General features: G+C 45.9%; 2 protein-coding genes across 9 annotated transcripts in view; one reads left to right on the forward strand and one right to left on the reverse strand.

Moving 5' to 3' along the window:
- CYB561 (cytochrome b561) overlaps positions 1-22,149 on the reverse strand; it is a 259,428-nt gene that overhangs the window by 199,545 nt on the left and 37,734 nt on the right. The window lies entirely within an intron of this gene.
- KCNH6 (potassium voltage-gated channel subfamily H member 6) overlaps positions 1-22,149 on the forward strand; it is a 133,645-nt gene that overhangs the window by 21,315 nt on the left and 90,181 nt on the right. Inside the window, exon 2 of the mRNA XM_075845047.1 lies at positions 13,240-13,470. Coding sequence (XP_075701162.1) covers positions 13,240-13,470 — 231 coding nt within the window. The remainder of the gene's footprint in view (positions 1-13,239; positions 13,471-22,149) is intronic.

Consider the following 22,149-nt stretch of genomic DNA (forward strand, 5'->3'; position numbering starts at 1 on the left):
CGCCAAACCTTCCGCGGGACAATCTCTGACCACACCACCTTAATAGCCGGGAAAACGGACCATAACCTGAGTAGATCGTATTTTATATCCCTGATCAATTCCCGAAAAGGACGACTACCCAAATCGTTACCCCCGACATGCAACACCAAGACATCCGGGGCCCTGTCCATCAGCGCAAACCGATGCACGTCCGGCAACACCCGACTCCACAGCATCCCCCTACTCCCCAGCCACCACACGACTACATCCTCCCGCCGAAAACCCAACTGCCGCCCGTCTGGACAAACATCCGCCCGCTCCGCCCCCCAATGAACGTAGGAATGCCCGACGATCCACACCAATCGCCCCGCGGGTCCTGAAAAATAAAACCACTGATTAACAAAACGAGTAAGGATGCAAGCGAAACATGGAGGAGGAGAGAAAAACGATGAGGGGACCTGGAGGGAGTGTAGAGAAGGAGGGATTACGACTGGACTATCATATAAACTGAGGGCGCACATACAGCTGGAAGCGGCGGGAATCCCATCGACCTATCTGCTTTACCACTTCCTCACCCAACCCCCATGCCACCGCCTCCGTCGCTGCCCCAATCCGAAAAGAATGGGGGGAAAACAACGCCTCCTCCAGTCCCAACTTCCGCAGACACCTACGAAAAACCCACGTAAACTGATACCGGGACATAAAGGACCCATCCTCATGACACAACAACTGTCCCCTACGCACCGTTGAGACCTCTCTGAACCCCGCAAAGCAGGCGACTGGGCACATCCTGACCCCCTTGGCCACCCCCAACACCACTCTCTTACCCCGACCCCCTTGATCCGTCTTAGACCGCCGGATCCAGAATTCCACACTCCGATCCGTTACCAACACATCTTCCATTCTCAACCCCCCAGGTCTCCTTGTGCTGGGAGCCACCAGCTCCCCGACCCTCAGGGCCCCAAAAAATGCCCACGAGAATGCCAACCTATACAGGGTCACCTCGTAGCTGGAAAAACAAATGTCACACAACACCCCCCACAACTGTTCCAACAACATAAACGACACAGGGCGCCGCCGATCCGGCAACATCCTCCCTCTCCTGTACCCCCTCAGGGCCTGGCCAACCAAAAAACTTTTTGTAACATCTGTGTACCCCCGGACCTTAAAACCAAAAGCCAGGGCTGCCACAAAACGATTTACCTTGGACACTGACCAGCCCGCGATAGAGACTTGCCCCAGAAAGACTAACAACGCCACCACCCGATCATCATCCGTCACTACACCCTCCAGAACTGCCAACCAACTCTCCCACTCCCGCCACGCCGAATCATAAGCAGCCCAAGTACCCTGCGCAAGCGAAGCCTGAATCAAACCTCCTGCGGCTCGTAACCCAGCCCCCACAACCATTCCGGGCAAGCGATCCCGTCCTCCTCCGCGTCCGGAGCCACCATCCTGAACCGCTCCCACTGCAAGCGAGAAAGAGAATCTGCGATGTCATTTTTGATCCCTGGCACATGAACCGCCACAACCCAAGCGTTCAAAGACAAGCAACGTAAAACCAGGTGCCTCAACAGCCGGACGACCGGGGGGGATGACGCTGACACGTTTTTAATAGCCCCCACCACGCCCAAGTTGTCACAATGGAACCGTACCTTGCTGTCCCGAAACCTCTCACTCCAAATTTCCACCGCCACTACTATGGGAAACAGCTCTAGGAATGCCAGGTTCTTCACCAAACCCAACTCCGCCCATTCCTCAGGCCACCGCGCCGCGCACCACTGACCCTTGCAGTAAGCCCCAAATCCCACGCCCCCCGCAGCATCTGTAAACAGCTCCCAATCTACGCTGTCAACCACCGGGGCCATGATCAAGGACCTCCCATTATAACGATGCAAAAACTCAAACCAAACTGCCAAATCTGCCCTCAGCGCCTGTGTCAGACGAATGAAATGATGAGGGGCTGTCACCCCAGCCGTCGCTCCCGACAGCCGCCTGCTGAAAATCCGGCCCATGGGCATAATCCTGCAAGCAAAGTTAAGCTTACCCAATAATGACTGTAATGCACGTAACGTGATCTTACGCAAATGTCTAGCCCGGTCCACCTCCGCCCGTAACGCTACCAATTTATCTTGCGGGAGCCGACACTCCATCCTCAAAGAATCAATGGTGATTCCTAAAAAGACCAGACAGGAGCTAGGTCCTTCCGTTTTGTCCTGGGCCAAAGGCACACCGAACCTCTTTGCCACCCACTCTATCATGTTCAACAACGTAGCACAAACCGAAGACCCGCCTGGACCAACACACAGGAAATCATCCAAGTAATGTATGACCGACGAGACCCCCGCAACATCGCAAACCACCCACTCCAGGAAAGAACTAAAAGCCTCAAAATAGGCACAGGAAATAGAACACCCCATAGGGAGGCAGCGATCCACAAAATAAGCCCCGTCCCAATAACATCCTAACAGCCGTATGCTGTCAGGATGCACAGGGAGGAGGCGAAAGGCCGACTCAATATCCGTTTTTGCCATTAATGCACCCACACCATAGCGGCGCACCCACGCAACTGCCGCATCAAACGACGTGTAAGCCACCGAGCAAAGTTCCGGAGAAAACCCATCATTAACCGATCGCCCCCTCGGGTAAGATAAATGGTGTATGAGCCTAAACTTATTCGGCTCCTTCTTAGGCACCACCCCCAGTGGTGACACCACCAGCTCCGGTAAGGGGCAACTCTCAAACGGACCTGCCATGCGCCCCAACTCCACCTCCTTCCGCAACTTATCCCCTACTACCCCTGGATACTGCAACGCTGAACGCAAACTACGCAAGGTAAACGGCACCTTGTGAGCAGGGGCAGGTATCCGGAAACCAACCCGAAAACCATCCAACAACAAACTTGCCCTGGACCTATCAGGGTACCTATTTAGAAAGGGCTCCATGTCTTCCCACCTCACCGGTGTCCGGCCCTTGACTAGCGCCCCCGGCCCCTCGTCCTTTTCCCTTCCGAAAACATTTAACCGCTCCGTGAGAGATCCCCCCGCAGGAGGAGCAGCTATGTTTGAACTTACAACCCGATCCGAACTTACACTGGCCCTCAAACTGCCAGCAGAACCCGGATTTTCCTCCTGTCCCCCCTGCTCCCCCCCCCGAAGGCAATGAGGGGCCGGCCACCCCGGCCCCACCCCCTTGAAAGGACTGGCCAAAACGCACTGGAGCCATGACCCGCAACCATACCCTATGTCTTTGTTATCCCTCCCACCTAATGTCAGGTCTCACTGCCTTCCGCTGCCGGAACTGCTCATCATAGCGCAGCCACGTCTGCCCGCCGTAAACTCGATGAGCCTCTCCGATAGCATCCATATAACAGAAGAGGCCGGAACAATGCTCTGGCGTCTTCTGTCCAATTACGCTTGCCAAAATAGCAAACGCCTGCAACCAATTAACAAAAGTTTGGGGAATCAATCGATACCGACGTTTTTCCTCCTTCTCCTTCTTGCTTTCCAACCACTTCCCTTTATCTAAATTGAACTTCTCCAACGGCAACAATGAAAAAATTTCCACATATTCATCCCTCCATATCTTTTCCCTTACTTCCGGTTTCAGATGCGCCCCCAACGGGCCCTCAAAACAAACATAGACCTCGCCCTTCGCCTTATCATACAACCGCACCTCATCCACTGCCACATCCTTTTCTGTCTGCACCGACACTGCCACACACGCTTCCATAGCCACCACCCCAGCTCCACATAGCGCGCTATCCACCACTGCAGGCCCCGACGGCCCCACCCAAGCTGCAACCGGGGACGGGGAACCTATCGCCCCCCCCTCCGCATCGCGCCAAAAGGTCACGCACACAACACAACAATTCCTGAATCTCACCCCCACCACCCGTACTTCCTGTAATCCCCCCGCTACACCCCGGCAATCCCGTAGGCAAAAGTGAACCCCCACCCCCTACCCCTGGGGACCGAAATACAGCAGGCAATGAAAAAGTAGGAGACAGCGACTCACCGGGCTGCGCAGGTGCTGTGTCCCCACCAGCCGGGGCGAAGGATCCATCCAGACGTCCCTCTTGGTCACCGAACTCACGGTCGTCCACTTCATCCTGCCCAGACGGGCCAGGACAAGCGCCGCACGCATGACATCCCCGACCTTCTGATGGAGCGCTCCTTAACTGCGCCAATGAACTGGGCCTCTCCGCCCGTCTGTTGGGGGGGGCTCGACCACCCCGCGGCCCGCAGGTAGCCGCCCTCCTGCCCGCCGTGTCACCACCGACCGTGGCACACGCCTGGAATTGGTTGCACCATCCTGGGTACAGGTGGGCCGCCCGACTGGAGCATCGCCAGCACGGCCCACCGCAAGTCCTGGGTCCCGTCGTCTGGAGGCAGAGGGAGGTCCCGGATGCATGGGTGCCTGCTCTACCACCTCCGCTGAGCCAGGCCGGCTTCCAGGATTCCTCTCAGACCAGGCCGTCCTGCTCACGGCAGCCGAGCGAGGGGCCCGGCCTGGAGGGTCCCTCGTGGGGCTCCTTACCCTGCGCCTGGCTCGTGGCATCACTTCCGGGCTCAACCTCTCCGGAGGCCTCGTGCGACGTGACCGCCGCCGGGGAGGAGAGGACGGCACCGCCTGCGCCCCAGATCCAAACACGGAGCTGGGTAAGTAGTGCATCCATTATAAAGTACTGGACAAACTTCCCTGTGCTGCTGCAATCTTCCCTGTGCTGTTACTAAAGATGGCGACGCCTTTCCCTCTCCTACCCTTAAGTAAACTGACCTCGCCCCCCTCACATCCGCCCCCTCCTAACCACACCCCTAACTCCTTAACTCCTTCCCTTCCTAACATCCCTGATCATGGTGGCCTCCCCCTATGGCATTCTGCCGGGTCCAGCCTGTACTTTATATGTTATGCATAGGATTTTGGAGCTCTGTTGTAAAGGATTTGCCTGACACAGCTTCTGTGTCGACGCCCGTGGTTAATCAGCCTGCATCTGTTCCTAGGTCTGCTAGAGTGACTCGATCTGCTACCACTCAGGCTGGTAGGCTGAGGAGTGGGAAAGCCTATCGCAGCCTGGCCAGACGGTTCTAGCTCCCGCCCTTGGTCTACTTATACCTTCATTTGCTGCTTGTCCTTTGCCTGTGATTCTCTTGCTTCCTGGCTCTGCTGTTCCTGCTGTTACCATTGACCTCTGCTTCATATTGACCCTGGCTTGACTGACTACTCTCCTAATCTGCATTTTTACCTCGTACACTCCTGGTTTGACTCTGCTCGTCCACTACTCTGTTGCTCACGGTGTTGCCGTGGGCAACTGCCCTTCTTCCCTTGCTTGTGTACCCTTGTCTTGTTTTGTCTGTCGTGCACATATTGAGCGTAGGGACCGTCGCCCAGTTGTACGCCGTCGCCTAGGACGGGCTGTGCAAGTAGGCAGGGAATGAGTGGCGGGTAGATTAGGGCTCACCTGTCTGTCTCCCTATCCTGACATTACATCTGTACCAGAAAAATGAAGCTTTGAAGGTTATAAAATAAAAAAATAAAAATAAATTTAGGACAGAATGATAGACCTAAAAACTACATGGTGTTAAAAGGAGTACATTCCCTTTCAAGGCCCTGTTCACACTAAATTTAGAGCCTCCCATATTATTATGGACTCCCGACATAGACCTGTGACAAAAGGTTGACACATATACCACTGTATAGGCATACAGCAGGATACGTCGCCCAACCCAAAGCATTGTGCCCGGGGCAGCTCCTAACGTCACGGTCTACATATGGACAGTGATGTCAACAGCTACAGTGCCAGAGTCTCCTGTCAGAGCATTCCAAGCCAAGGACTCTGGCCCTAATATATGGACAATGAGGCTAGGAGCTTTGCGATGCCTGAATCCATGGCCAGAGCGTCAGCAACGTGGACAGCATCATCAGGGACTTCGCCAGTCCCAGAGTCCCCGGTCAGAGCACTCCGGCCGGAAACTCCTTAGTTGATAATCCATTAACACAGAGAAATAGCAAGAAACGGTTTTCCATAATTGCTGCCACACAATGTTCAGCAAAGTACTGGGTCATGAATGATAAAAGACATCACAGGATCCATGGAAGGAGAGACAGCAACTTAATTTGACAAGTCACAGATTTCAGCTATCTATAATTTATTATACCGAACTATAGATGATTAATTAAATTCAGTGAGATATATAAATAGTACTAATTTAAATGAAAATGTCTTATAGTATATGCAAGGTCTATTAAAACCTAATGGGGAATAAACTGGTAAAATACAAAGGTAAGACTCCAAAAATGTAAATGGAGAGAGCGACAGCATGAACGGTCTAATCTGACATATTACACTAATATCTAGCTAAGAACATTGAGAAAGGATTACATAAATTATAATGGATATTATTACAAATTGTATATTTATATGAACATAAAATTTACAATTTTACTACATACATTTTCTACATAAATCCCTCCGAGTTGATACTGTGAGGGCCTGAACCCTGGCTGCTTTACTGCACTGAAAATGGTTACGGCGTCATGCTTTGTATGGCTTTACTTTTCTAAGATTTACACCTCAGCTTTAGAGGTTCTTTTTACCTCTATAAAACATTTTCTGGAGTCCAGAGTGCAAAGCAAATAAAACCAATGTCATTTTTAATTAAAAACATAATTCCAGCTTTACTAAGAATAAAGGTTAGAAAAAAAATAGAAAACACACAACTTCCAAAAAGAGAAATAAATGTTAATGGTCCTGTGATAAGTTTTAGCAGCTGGGAGCCCTGATGAATAAGGCTCCTGGGAGTTTGTACAAACAAAGGTGCCGAGTACTACACCCGTTGCTATTTCAGTTGTCCATTTAATTATATCCAGTGGCGGAAGTAACAGATGGTTTACCCCGCGTCTGCAGGATCCCGGCAGGATCAAACAGGACATTTTACCGGCATGGATGATAGCGGTTTCTACATTAACCTCTGAAACACCTACCAGTGAGGCTCAACTCTTACAACACTTCTAAGAATCACAGAATATTTAATATTGCCCCCCCCCCGCCCCCCTATCGTGTTCCCAGTATAGTGTCTCTGTATGGCACCGTATTCTCCCCTAAAATAAATACTTTGTAATATAGCATCTGATGGAACATGCACCGAATTGTTTTCTCACGGATATATACAGAATGGACTCTGTATGTCTCTATATGAAATCAGAGGCACATGGAGGTACAAGTATTGGCCCATAGATTTCTATGAGTGCCGAATCACAAATCCATAAAATACAGATCCGTAATATGTCTGCGTGCATGATCCCTTACTTGAATTTGCAGATCGGTGTCCTGAATATAAATTACATGGCACCAGGTCAGCAGAAATGTCATAAAACCACCATGCTATGCAATTATATAATAGCGGTCGACCATATAAACAAATACATTGTATACATTTCTTTCCAGCAGAAGTGTCACTGAACATTTTTTCATCTGGAGGCCATTATCAATACACAGGATTATGCTCATACATCATGCACAGAAATCCACACTTTCCAGGCAATCTGCCCCAGCCACAAGAGAAATATTATCAAGTTAACATTGCCTTCAGCTTTTCCTGGGTGTCACCTGTTCTGCAGTGCTATTATGCTCATCGTTATAGTCAGATACAGTATGTGCTTGTTTTATTTAGACATGTTCTCTTTGCCAAATTACTTTTTTTTCCCTCTGCAAGTACAATGTCTATTAGCGTAAAATGGAAACAAATATAATGACATTATGAAGAAAAAAAAATAGGATGAAAGAACAAGCTCTAATAAGCTCTAAGCAGCAATTACAGGTCTCAAGTTTCTCCATTAAGGGTTCAGCCCATTTGTGTGCATATATTGCAGGCTTTAGTAGACATCTCTTGGTGCTTTCAGGCACTAGAAGTCCTTTACAGCAATGAAAAGTACAAACTAGTAGTGCAACTGTGTAAGTGACAATTTATATTCATTCATCCCAACTCCCAGCTATTACTTAAAAGCAGGTGCCAATTTTCAGACTCTTTTCTTGGTTTAATGGCTGCACTGGGCTTTAAAGGGAATTTGCAGGACTTCTGTGTTGATGGCCTATCCTTAGGATAAATAATAATAAAAAAAAAATTATTACAAACAGTTTGCTCACCGCGTTTCCACTGCGTTAGTTCATATAAATGGATTGATTCCATGTCCAAATGTTGCAGGTGCTTGAAAATACTCCCAAAAACCTGAGTCGACAGCAGGTATGCAAGGCAATGGAAGAGGACAATAAATGGTGTATCCAGCACTCTGTGTATAAAATTATGGCTTTATTTGATCATTTTAAAACAGAAAGATTAAAATAAAAATCCCGGGACCACGCTTACGCGTTTCAGACCACTAGGGTCCTTAGTCCTATCCTTAGGATAGGTCATCAATTATATATAGGTGGGGCGCTGACTCCCGGCACCCCCATTAATCAGCTGAGAGAAGGGGATGTGGTGCTAGTCACCGCGGCCCCTTCAGTGGTCACCAAGCACGGCGCCGTACACTTCCATAGCGGTAGGGCCTGGGAATGCAGCTGACTCCCATCCACTTGAATAGGACTAGAGCTCAGGCACAGCCGCTATGCAAGTATATGGCGCTGTGCCTGTAAACTGGAAAAAGGCCACGGCCTTCAGTCAGCTGATCTGAGGGGGGCCAGGAGTCGGACCCCCACAGATCTTATTTTGATGACCTACCCTAAGGATAAGCCATCAATATAAAAGTCCTGGTAAACACGTGTGTGGACTGTAAGGGAATCAAAAGAACATCTAGGGGTGCCATAAGAAGTACGTAACAGCAATATCTAGACACAGGAGTAATTTTTTTTTTTTTTTAAGGATTCCAGTCAAAAAAATAATTATATTTTGTAGAAAGAAGAAAATAGTCTTTTAGTACGATATACTGTAGGTGGCTATCCTTTTGGTCAATGTAGGATACTGACTCAAACGTAGCCACATATTGGTGATCGAGACTGCTTCCTTCCCTCTGGAGGGTTGTTTTTTTTTTTCATACTTCTTGTCATGGAGAATGGCTCTAAAAACTCAAGGCTACTACTCGATCTCCACAAGGAGAATTAGCACCTTCCAAAAGAAATCAAGGACAAATTACTGTAGACTTTAGGAACCAGTTAGACCATTCTAGGATCCTGTTTAATTTTTTCTAAAGACCCTGCAGAATGAACTTCCATAGACTTCAACAGAAAATAACTCCAAAGGATTGTGCACCAAGAGCGGGTTTCACAGCACATATGAAAAAATAAATCTCCAAATTGGATGCAGAAATTCAGTGACAAGTTCTTTTGGACAAGTTCTCTGTATCTGGAAATAGGGCAGGCTGGTAAGAATGGTACTGTCATATGACAGCTGTTCTGATCCATAATGGGCAATTCTTAAAAAAATAATAAGAGCGGTGTCTCTTCTTACCCCTCATACTGGCTCTGAAGAGGTCCTGTAATAAACGCGATGAGCACAGGGAGATGGTAACGGAGAAGATGCTTTGCTGATCCGAGAATCTGACATAACCGGTAACCACTGGGCAGAGTTGTATTAGGGTATGCTCACACGGCCTATTTTCGGCCGTTTTTCGGGCCGTAAACGCCCGAAAAATCAGAAGCGGAACACCTCCAAACATCTACTCATTGATTTCAAATGGGAAAAACAGCGTTCTTTTCCGATGAGCCGTTTTTTTACGCGGCTGTTTTGAAAAACGTTTTTGGAGCTGTTTTTCATTGACTCTATGGAAAACAGCTCCAAAAACGGCCGTAAAAAAACGCTGCGAAAATCACGAGTGCCTTCCAAAAACGTCTGAAAATCAGGAGCTGTTTTCCCTATTTTCAGACGTTCTTTGCTAAGCGTGTGAGCATACCCTCACTGTGTTGCTGCTATTATTGTCACAATACCCGAATTTGGACTTAGATACTGATACTTCGTGTAGTATTGCGATTTTCGATACCAAATCAATACTTGAGGACAGAATAATGTTTTTGTTTTGTTTTTTCTTTGCACCCCGGCATTCATACGTTTTTTTATTTTTTTCTCGGTGTAGCTGTATGAAACTCGAGTTCTGCTTTACGTAGGTGCCGTTTTTTGTTACATTTACATTATCGTTTAATGGATATACATTTTTATTTTGGCAAAAATTCTGAAAAAAAAAGCAGTTTTGCGTTTTTTTTTACTGCATACACCTCATCATAAATTACACTATAAATTTGTGGCAAACGCATGTTATTACAGTCGCAATGATACCAATTATGTGTGTATTATTTTATGTATTGGGGCTTATATTTTAATAATGTTTATTGTAAAAATGTGTACTCTTGTTTTTTTTTTTTTTCCATGTTCTCGGTTTTCAGTGCCGGCTGCATCACATCATGCTAGTTACTAATTTCACAGCTTAGTATCGAAATACATAGATTCATGGTATTGAACAGTTTGAGGGTGCACAGCATCAAAATAGTATCAATATTTCGATGCATCGTGCAACCCTAGTCGCTGCCTCATTCGTAGAGAAAACTACTATCAGCACTTTACTTAACGTTCATCAGGTCCCTTAAGGCCCTATTACACTGGCCGATTTTGGCCGGTGCAGTGAGCGCCGAATAATGAGACAGCTTGTTGATAAGCGCCCGTTCGCTCGTCCCCATACATAGTGACAGGAGCAGTCGTTACTCCGATCGCTCGTCCCCATTCATTATTATCATGTCGGCAGCACGTCTCCTTGTTTACACAGGGAGATGTGCTTCCGACAACGATAATTTCAGTTTTTTTAAAACGATACGATCAGCAGATGAATGAGCTTTTGCTCGCCCATCTGCTGATCTCTGCCCTGTTTACACAGGGTAATTATTGTCAACGTGCGTTCATGAACGATCGTTTGCCCGATAATTGCCCAGTGTAAAACCCCCTTTACTGTAATTACTTTTGTATACAGGGAGGTACAGAGCAGATACTTTAGCAGATCGCTCACTCCAGGGACAGCAGCAGCTTACCTGCAGACGCTGGGGACAAAGCTACTCAGGATGAAGTACTTCTTCCCAAGCCAGGGGATTCTCTGACTTCGGTACAGGTTTGGTCAGCAAATCTGCTGATCCCAGGGAGACTCTTATCCTGTGTATCTGTTCAGGGACCTGAGAAATTGTTCTCTTCCAAATGAATGGGGCTCCAAAGCAAACCTGTATTATTGCTTTTGATACTGTGCATAGAATACACCTATTTTGAAGTTCATAAATACCATCTCAAAGTAAAGATACAGGTATTGGAGAGGCAAAGCATGAATGGATTTCACAGCCACTGACATGAGAAATTAAAAAAACAGGATAAACAACTCTGAAACAAACAGCTGTCAGATATGGATTTTAAAAGGGCAGAAAGTAGGAAATTATTGTAGTAAAAAGGACTCCGCATTGTGGCGTTTCTTGTTTCTCAGCTGTCATTAGCAGATTACGCTTACAAACAATACACGCTACTATGGAGACATATACAGATGCCTAGAGGGCTGAATGTGGTAGGCACTTCTGTCCTGTGCTCTAAAAAAAGGTGCGTCTAGGTCTGAGGGAGAATGACAAAAAATATTTTAAATGCAGCATTAAAGGCTGTCGACTTTTTTTTTTTTTATCACACCAATACAATTAAAATGAAGTATGTAGTCTTGATTAAACTTGTATCCTATCATTTTGTGTCCACATCTCCTATGCAGACCTATGGGTCTCCTTGGTTACAGACAACAAACAAACCTGGTGTAGTCTGATTCTATAGTTATACTGCCTTACTATGTATCCGCTACTTTTTACAAAAACATATTTAGTAGGGGACAGACTACAGTATGGCTGCAGGATCAGACTACACACAGAGTTTGCTTGTAGTAACCCTGGAAGCACATTGGTCTGCATAACAGCTGTAGACACAAAACAATAGATTTACATTCAAGGCTATCGGCAATGTTGATCTCCCATTACTATCAACCTAGATCAAGGGTCGGCAACATGTGGCACCCGGGACATGGATTTCTGCCACGCTCCCCTCTCCCAGTGCTTTTTGTATGCTTGGCAGCGCTGAGCACAGGGTTAGAGAGTGGCGCTTCATTATGAGCTTGGCGGCGCTGATTACCAAGAGTACAGATATTCGCTTCATTATGTGTTAGTCTGCGAGGAACACGCCATCACAGGTATATCTGTTAAAGTTATAATCAATGCCACTGTGGCAAAGACTCCGAGCATTTGGGCAGATCTTTGTGCCAGCCTCCCCCCCAGCTGGTTTTCAGTAGCCGCTCTTTCTCCTGCGTGGATCCACCCCAAGCTGGTGTTCAGTAGTTGTTCTTAGTATATTTACCAAATGTAAGTTTAATTAATGAATTGATTTATGTTACATACATAGTAACCGTTTGCTTTCTATGACTTTCATGTTTGCGTGGCACACTGGAATACTTCACCTTTGATTTGTTTGTTTTTTTATCGGCATACAAAAACGGTTGCCTAGCTCTGTCTTAGATGTAAAGGGGATCTCTATTGGAAACTGGGAAGTATTTGGCACAACAGAACAGTATAGTAATATGCACTATTAATTTATCTCTATCTGCTAAAACACTGTCCTTTTTCATGACGTCATTAATTAATTTGCATGCTGTGCCTCTGGCATTAATAAATTATTTAAACCACGGTTTAAAAATTAAATTATCATTTAAAAACCTTCATCCTTTTAAGTCTTAGCTAAAATAAAATAAAACATTTTTATAGTGACCACCAGTGTAGGTGCTGCTCGGTAAACAAAACAGCCTGGACTCCAGGCTATAAGATTGTAGCAAACTATTTTGATAGATTTGTGCAGCAGTTACCGATTTTAGCTCACAGAGCATTGCCTACACCAGCACTTCTAAAACCTCTTTCTTAAATGGTAACTAAACGTAAAAAGCTTTTGACATGTTGATAGTTTTAATCTGTGGAGGTCCAAGCATGGAGACCCCGACCGATCGCTAAAGTGAAGCGGGTGAAGCGCTCAAGTAAGCTCTGTGCCGCGTTTCTCGAACCCCCGCCGATCGAAACTCCTGACATATCACTAGGACATGTGAAAAGTTTTTAAAAAGTTTAGTTGCCCTTTAATAAGTCTCCCCCTCAGTGTGTAGCTGTAAGGAGAACAAAAATGTTGCAGCAGCAAAACAGTAAACGTTATAATATATATAACATTATGTTGGTTGTAAAAACAAAAACCTATATATATTTTGAATCTTTCTCTTTTTCTGTAGGTCGAAAGTTCCTGATAGCCAACGCTCAGATGGACAACTGTGCTATTATCTATTGTAACGATGGTTTCTGTGACATGTTTGGCTACTCCAGGGTGGAGGTCATGCAGAGACCTTGTACTTGTGACTTTCTAACAGGTCCAGAAACCACCCACAGCAGCATTACGCAACTTACTCAGGCCCTACTAGGATCTGAAGAGCGAAAGTTGGAGATCTTATACTACAGGAAGGAAGGTAAGGAAACTACAGTATATGCCTAAGACATTTAATGCGAAGACCCCTATTCCCTCTTCTCATAAAATCTGTCTTTTTGACAAGTCCTTGAAACATTTGAAAAAGTCAGAAATCAAACCATTGAAAGACAACGTAGCAGACAGCTGTATTTTGCCTCCTTTTATATGTACTTTAAATATACAAAAATACAAATTCCTAATGCCGATTTCCTATGCTAAAGCATGTACATATTGTGGCCACAACACCAGGAACACCCAAACATTCAGAACTCTCTCACGATCTTAATTTGGTTCGGTAGAACATCAGGGGAGTGTTAGTGTCATAATACAGACGCTAAAATGCGGACATATTGTGTCCGCGAGAAACCGACCTTCTACTGAAGATCTTGTGTAAATATCCCAGCTTCAAAATCCCACCTCCAAAAATAATTACTTGAGATTTGTGTCGAAATGTCCTTAAGTAATGCGAAATATAGATGTTCAGCTATAGCTCTGTTCATACTGGTGTCATGGGTTGCTTTTTTACAGGGTCAATTATTGATATAAGGGATCCCATGGATTTAGAATAGGTTAAAAAAGTCTCCGTTACTGCATGAATTTGTATACTAAGCAAAGTACCACCTTCGTGACAAGAAGATCCAACCAAGTACCCCCCACGGAAGCAATCAGTTATAAGGGTCAGCTCAAACTACTGTCTGCTATATAAAGCAGATTCCAGCAGAATTGACCGGAAGAATAGTGCGGTATGCAGCGCTGTCATTGCCTTTGAAATGACAAATAAGGCGATGTAACCCTGACAGACCCCATAATAAGTGAATGGGGTCCCTTGGGAGCTGTTGGGGTTTGTTGGTTATGTCATGAATTCCTTCTGCCCCGCCCTTTTAAATAGAACTTACAACTAACAGCATTTGAATCGCAAATAGTACAAATGACCCCTTAGGCAGGCCCCTAAAATTAATACAGGACACACATCAGACCTAGACAGACCCATTTATTCCAACCCCCCTGGATATGGACCCCAGACCACTCCCATCCTCTCCATTTATAGACCCCTAAAAAAATACCTCAGTTTAGACCGCCTTGAAATTATAGTACCCAGATAAGATAATCTAAAAATGATAGAACCCATAATTACACTAGAACAGAACTCCCTCAAAAATTAGACACCCTAAAAATAATAGACCCCAGCTCAAACCTCCTAATAATTACAGACCCCACATTAAACCCCAAATAATTACAGACCCCATAATAATTAGACCCCAGAACAGACCCCTTAAACAGGTTATCCGACAAAAGGAAAAGCTATTATTTTGCATTTGTAAAATAAAAAAAAAAACTTATATAAAGCGAATATACTTTCGTTTTCAAACCTGGAGCCTTTAAAGACGCGTCACAACTACAACAGCAGCTCAAACCTTCCGGGTCCACACGACGCGAAGGTTTCAAAACGAAAATATACTCGTTTTTTTATTTTACAAATGTAAAATAATAATTAGCTTTTCCTTTAATTGGACAATCACTTTAAAAATTACCCCCCCCCCCTAACAATTACAAACCCCAGATCAGACCCCCAGATTAGCATTCTTAAAGTGCAGCTAAGCGTTTGACAAACTTCTGACATGTCATAGTGACATGTCAGAAGTTTGGATTGGTGGGGGTCCGAGGACTGAGACCCCCACCAGTCGCTAGAACTAAGCAGCTGCAGCACTCGTGTGAGCGCTCAGCCGCTTCGTGTCTGTTAGGCTATTTCTGGAAATAAATGTATCGGTGTACGGACTCAATAGAAAGTCTATGAGCCCATACTCCGATACATCGGCTTTCCGGAAAAAGCCGAACAAACACGAAGCAGCTGAGCACTCACACGAACACTTCAGCTGCTTCGTTCTAGAGATTGGTGAGGGGTCTCAGTGCTCGGACCCCCACCAATCCAAACTTCTGACATGTCTCTATGACATGTCAGAAGTTTGTCAAACGTTTAGCTACACTTTAAAAATTACAGAGCCCAGATCATACGCTGCTCGTTTCCTTGGTGTAATATAAATAGAAAAACAGGAGGAGGTGGCGGGCGAAGGACCCTCATAGAAGAGGCAGCAGTGGTGGGGCCCTCCTCATAAAACAGGCAGCGGCGGAACACCGTAGCAGAGGCAGCAGGACCAGAGCGGGTTTCTGCTGCTGGGTGGGCTTTAAGAGCTGACATGTATACTCTGTAAGAACGTCAACTCGCACGTCAGTGCCCTTAGCAACCATTAAATTTACATTTTTATTTTATAACTCAGATTACCCCCTGATCCGGCATACCGTACCGCAGGTTGGGAACCACTGCATTAAATCATATACAGGTCCTTCTCAATGAATTAGAATATCATCAAATGTTAATTTATTTCAGTAATTTAATTCAAAAAGTGAAACTCATGTTATATAGATTCATTACACACAGAGTGATCTGTTTCCAGCATTTTTTTTCTTTTAATGTTGAAGATTATGGCTAACAGTTAATGAAAACCCAAAATTTAGTCTCTCAGAAAATGAGAATATTGGGTAAAAGTTGAAGAGTGTAGACTCATGGTGTCACACTCTAATCAGCTAATCAACACAAAAACCCTGAAAAGGTTTCCTAAGCCTTTAAATGGCCCAACAGTCTGGTTCAGTAGGCTACACAATCATGGGGAAGACTGCTGACTTTACAGCTGTCCAGAAGAGTCATTGACACCCTCTACAATGAGGGTAAGCCACAAAAGGACATTGTTAAAGAAGACAGCTGTTCACAGAGTGCTGTATCCAAGCATATTAATGGAAAGTTGAGAGGAAGGAAAAACTGTGGTAGAAAAAGGTGCACAAGCAACAGGGATAACCGCAGCCTTAAAAGGATTGTCAAGAAAAGGCCAGTCAAGAATCTGGGGGAAATTCACAAGGACTGGACGGCGGCTGGAGTCAGTGCTTCAAGAACCACCACACACAGACGTATCCAGGACATGGGCTACAACTGTCGCATTCCTTGTGTCAAGCCACTCATGACACAGACAAAAGTCAGAAGCGTTCTACCTGGGCTAAGGAGAAAAAGCCCTGGTCTGCTGCTCAGTGGTCCAAAGTCCCATTTTCAGATGAAAGTAAATCTTGCATTTCATTTGGAAATCAAGGTCCTGGAGTCTGGAGGAAGAGTGAAGAGGCACTCAATCCAAGTTGCTTGTGGTCCAGTGTGAAGTTTCCACAGTCAGTGATGGTTTGGGGAGCCACGTAATCTTCTGGTGTTGGTTCACTGTGTTATATCAAGTCCAGAGTCAACGCAGACGTCTACCAGGAAATTTTCGAGCGCTTCATGCTTCCCTCTGCTGACAAGCTTTATGGAGATGCTGATTTCATTTTCCAGCAGGACTTGGCACCTGCCCACACTGCCAAAAGTACCAATACCTGGTTTAATAACCAAAGTATCACTGTGCTTGATTGGCCAGCAAACTCGCCTGACCTAAACCCCATAGAGAATCTATGGGGTATAGTCAAGAGGAAGATGAGGCACCGGACCCAACAATGCAGACAAACTGAAGGCCGCTATCAAAGCAACCCAGGCTTCCATAACACCTCAGCAGTGCCACAGGCTGATCACCTCCATGCCAGGCCGCATTGATACAGTAATTCATGCAAAAGGAGCCCCGACCAAGTATTGAGGGCATATACTGGACATACTTTTTAGTAGGCCTACATTTCGGTTTTAAAAATCATTTTTGAAATTGGGCTTATATAATATTCTAATTTTCTGAGACACAAAATTTGGGGTTTTCATTAACTGTTAGCCATAATCTTCAACATTAAAAGAAAAAAAATGCTGGAAATAGATCGCTGTGTGTAATGAATCTTTATAATATATGAGTTTCAGTTTTTGGATTTAATTACTGAAATAAATTAACATTTGATGATATTATAATTCATGGTGAAGGAACTGTATAGCATCCATGTATACATTTAGAATCCGGTAGAAAGTCCCCAAGATGTCCAAAACATTTTGTAGCATTCCGTAGAATTTCAACCTTCTCATACCCGGAGCGCGATGTGGCAAATACAAAAATAACTGGAAATAAAAATAAATTAATATAAGGCCCCATGCACACGACCGTATTTTTGTCCACCCGTAAATACTGGCTTAAATACGGGTCCTTGGTCACACGTATTCGACCCGTATTCCACCCGTATTTACGGGCACGTTTTCTCTGCAAAATTACACTGCAGTAATCGGCAGCCCTTCTCTCTATCAGTGCAGGATAGAGAGAAGGGACAGCCCTTTCCGTAATAAAAGTAAAATAAATTCATGCTTACCCAGCCGTTGTCTTGGTGACGCGTCCCTCTTTCGACATCCAGCCCGACCTCCCTGGATGACGCGTCAGTCTATGCGACAGCTGCAGCCTGTGATTGGCTGCAGCGGTTTCATGGGCTGTAACGTCATCCCAGGAGGCCGGACTGGAGGAAGAAGCAGGGAGTTCTGGGTAAGTATGAACGTCTTTTTTTTTTTTTTTTACAGCTTTATCTATATTGTGATTGGCAGTCACTGTCCCTGGTGCTGAAAGAGTTACTGCCGATCGTTTAACTCTTTCAGCACCCTGGACAGTGACTATACACTGACGTCGCCTAGCAACGCTCCCGTAATTACGGGTGCACACACGTAGTCACCCGTAATTACGGGAGCCCCATAGACTTCTATGGGCCTGCCCGTGCTGTATATGAAATAGGACATGTTCTATATTTTTCAACGGCACGGGCACCTTCCCGTAAGCATACGGGGAGGTACCCGTGGCCAATAGAAGTCTATGCGCCCGTAATTACGGGCATTTTTACGGTCGTGTGCATGGGCCCTTAGGCTTGCGTTGTATAATCCGGTACTCGGATCCATTTCAGATCACCGGATGTTATCAAAATAACGGATGCAAAACGGATTGCAATCCGTATGTATCAGTTTTACATTGACACCAATCCGTTAGACATATGTTTTTTGATCGGAGAGAAAGTTCTGTACTTTGCACTTTTATCTCCAGGAAAAACCAGATGACTAACATAACAGACGTGAATGGATGCAGTTAAAATCTCAATGATTTCAATGGGATTTTTAAAGGATCCATTTTTATCCATTATGCTGATTAAAAACGGATCAGAGTAACGGATTATACAACGCAAGTGTGAACTAAAGGCTCTTTTACATGGGCCAATTATCTGGCAAACGAGGTTTCACCGGCTGATCGTATCGTTTTAAATGCTCAAAATATCGTTGTTGGTAGCACATCTCCCTGCGTAAACATCAGAGTAACAAGCACTCATTCCCATGTTAGGTCCTTGTGAAAGGAGCAAAATAGCGCCGATCAACGAGTTGTCTTGTTGATCGGCGCTCGTTGCACCAGCCAAAATTGACCGGTGTAAAAGTACCTTTAGCCTAACAGTGTATAAACCAGATGCATCCACTTGCATTCTATTCATATTTGTATTGTAGTGTCCACGGCCACGGACCGCCGTTCCTACTCACCCCTCGCTGGCCGCGGCCATGGATGTGAGGGCTGGCCGGCATCTCCTTCCTAGGAGACACCTGTATTCACTTCCGATCCGCTGTGTCCCGTAGGCACATGAATTATATTACAATTTAGCCATAATCACTCTGGACTATAAAAGGGGCCCTGCCCTTTCACTCCCTGCCTGAGCGTTATTTGTATTTCCCATGCTAGTCTTAGCAAACGTGTGGCATCCTCTGCCATCTGAAGTTCCATTTGTGCCTAGCCATTACGACTGTCTGGACTATTCAGGTACCCTTGTGCTGGACTTTGTATTGATTGGGTACTCCGTTGTTTGGCCAGCTGCCTCCCCGCTACGGTGGTGCGGTCTCGTGGGATTAACTACTAATTAGTGGGATGAACTACTAATATTTCCCAGTTTACAGAAGTCTTCAGTAAAAAGGAGGCTGAGATGCTTCCTCACACCGGTATTACGAATGTCCTATTGAGCTGGTTCCAAATGCTTCTCCTCCCAGTGGACTCAGTCCATGTCGGCCAATATCAAGGAGAATCTGGAGAGGGGTTTCATACCAAGGGCTGGGTTCTTCCATCCTGATATACACCGACCACAAGAACCTCACTTATCTCCAGTCGGCTCAACATCTAACAGCTAACCCCCCCCCCCCCCCCCCCGTCAAGCCAGGTGGTCGCTGTTCTTCACCCGGTTCCAATTTGTGCTCCACTACCATCCTGCTGACAAAAATGTGAGGGCCAATACCCTATCCAGGTCGTTTGAAACAGAGGACATTGTGGAGTTCCCGCAATGTATCTTAGTCCCGTCCTGCATTATTACGGCTAATCATCTGCAAGTTAGAGACATCCCTCCGGTTGTGCGGTTGGCAGACAGGAGGAGAATCCTTTGCTGGGGACACTGCTCCAAACTGGCAGGACACGTGGGTGTTCGTAAGACTCGAGACCTGATAACTCGTCATTTCTGGTGGCCCATGCTGCCCAAGGATGTTGTGGACTTTTGTCTCTTCCTGCTGTGTTTGTGCTCCTAACAAGGTTAATCACTCCAAGCCGGCCGGTCTGCTTCAACCTCTGCCTGTGCCCAACTCCCCCTGGCAGCATATTGCAATGGACTTTGTCACTGACCTTCCTCCCTCGGCAGGATGCAATATGGTCTGGTTGGTGGTGGATCGGTTCTCCAAGATGGCTTACCTTCTGCTCCTCTTCATTCAGCACATCTTCCGCTTTCATGGCTTGCCCCTTCACATCGTGTCTGATCGGGGGGTACAGTTCACCTTAAAATTCTGGAGAGCCCTCTGTAAACTCCTGGATGTGAAATTGGACTTTTCCTCAGCCTACCATCCCCAGTCCAATGATCAAGTCGAGAGGATTAACCAGATCATGGAGAATTATTTCCGCCACTTCATCTCCATGCAGCATGATGACTGGGTACAGCTTCTTCCATGGGCCGAGTTCTATTACAACAATCACAAAAGCAAACCCACCACTTCCACACCATTCGACATTGTGCATGGTCAACATCCTAGAATCCCTGTTCCTGTGTCGGCTACAGCTCAGGCACTTGCTGCTGACTCTGCATGGATCTGTGAGTGCTGGCCGGCATCTCCTTCCTAGGAGATGCCAGCACTCGCTTGTGCTCTGCTCAACTGTGTCCCATGGGGCGCTCGTGCCCGGTCTTAAAGGGCCAGCTCGCGCACATGAATTATATTACAATATAGCCATAATCACTCTGGAATATAAAAGGGGCCCTGCCCTGTCACTCCCTGCCTGAGCGTTGTTTGTATTTCCCATGTGTCTTAGCAAATTTTCCGTCAGTGTAGTGTTTTCCTGTTCCCAAGTGTTCCCGTGCCCTACTACCTGTTCCTGTATCCTGTGCGGTGTTTGTTCCTAGCCCTATAGAGTGTTGCAGTCGTGTTCGGTCATGCCTGCTATCGTACACCATGTCTGGTGTCATCTGCCACGCCTGATACCATCCGCCACGTGTGGCATCCTCTGCCATTAGAAGTTTCATCTGTGTGTAGCCACTGCGACTGTCTGGACTATTTAGGTACCCTTGTGCAGGACTTTGTATTGATTGGGTACTCTGTTGTTTGGCCAGCTGCCTCCACGCTACGGCGGTGCAGCCTAGTGGGTCCACATACCCACAGATTGTGACAAGTATTCAGAGTTCCTTCTCGAATCTTTGAGGTAAAATGCGAAAACTCGACTGATATGACCAAGTGTCACAAAACTAAGCATAAATAAGTGCAACTAAAACTATTAGCTGGACTGTATACAATGATATCCACCTCTTATCTAAGAGCAGGACAAGCTCTTTATGGATTTCCAGCCTGTGAATGTAAACAACTGTTTACTCACTGACAGCAATCAGACATCTTGCAAATAGTGATGAATTGCAACTCATAGAATTTTAGAAAGTTACAAGCCCCTTCTGCAGTATACAGACTATTATCTCGAGTTTGGGTACGTATAAATACATGTGAGTTAGCAATTTAACAAAAATACACTTTCAATTGCAGGGGTATTTTCAGAATCGACAGTAATCACCTATTCACAGGATGGGTGATAATGGTCTGATCCCTGGGGGCCCCACTGCTGAAACCCCCACCAATTGTGAGAACGGGTGTCCCAAACATGCGCCTGCCACTCCATTCAATGTCTATGGGACTGACAGGAACAAGCCAGTGCTCGGCTGTTTTTCTAATTTCCAGACTCTGAACGGAGCAGCAGCACGCATGCTCGACCGCCGTTCCATTCAATGTCTATGGGACTGACCGAAACAAGCGAACGCTCGCATGGTCGACCGCCGTTCCATTCAATGTCCTCCTCACTGAGGTTCAGCAGTGAGGAGAAACAGGAGGTTTGGGCTCCCCATTCTTTCGATCGGTGGAGATCCCAGGGGTGTGGCCCCCAGCAATCAGGCAATGATCAACTATCCTGTGGATAGGTGATAGTTGTCGATTCTGGGAATACCCCTTAAATATTCCGACATTTTATGCGTATTTCTTATTTAAGATGTGTTCTGATTGAAGCACGTTCTGACCTTGAATGTCTACAGGTTTATTATATTGGTACAGCAGCTCTAAAGAGAAGATTCTTCATCATTTATAAAGCCAGTGACCTATTTCATGTTCTGTTCGTATCTACACAGGCCTTTCCATAACAAGCCATCTTGTTAAGTGGTC

The sequence above is a fragment of the Rhinoderma darwinii genome, chromosome 13, assembly GCF_050947455.1.
Source record: "Rhinoderma darwinii isolate aRhiDar2 chromosome 13, aRhiDar2.hap1, whole genome shotgun sequence".
Lineage (NCBI taxonomy): Eukaryota > Metazoa > Chordata > Amphibia > Anura > Rhinodermatidae > Rhinoderma > Rhinoderma darwinii.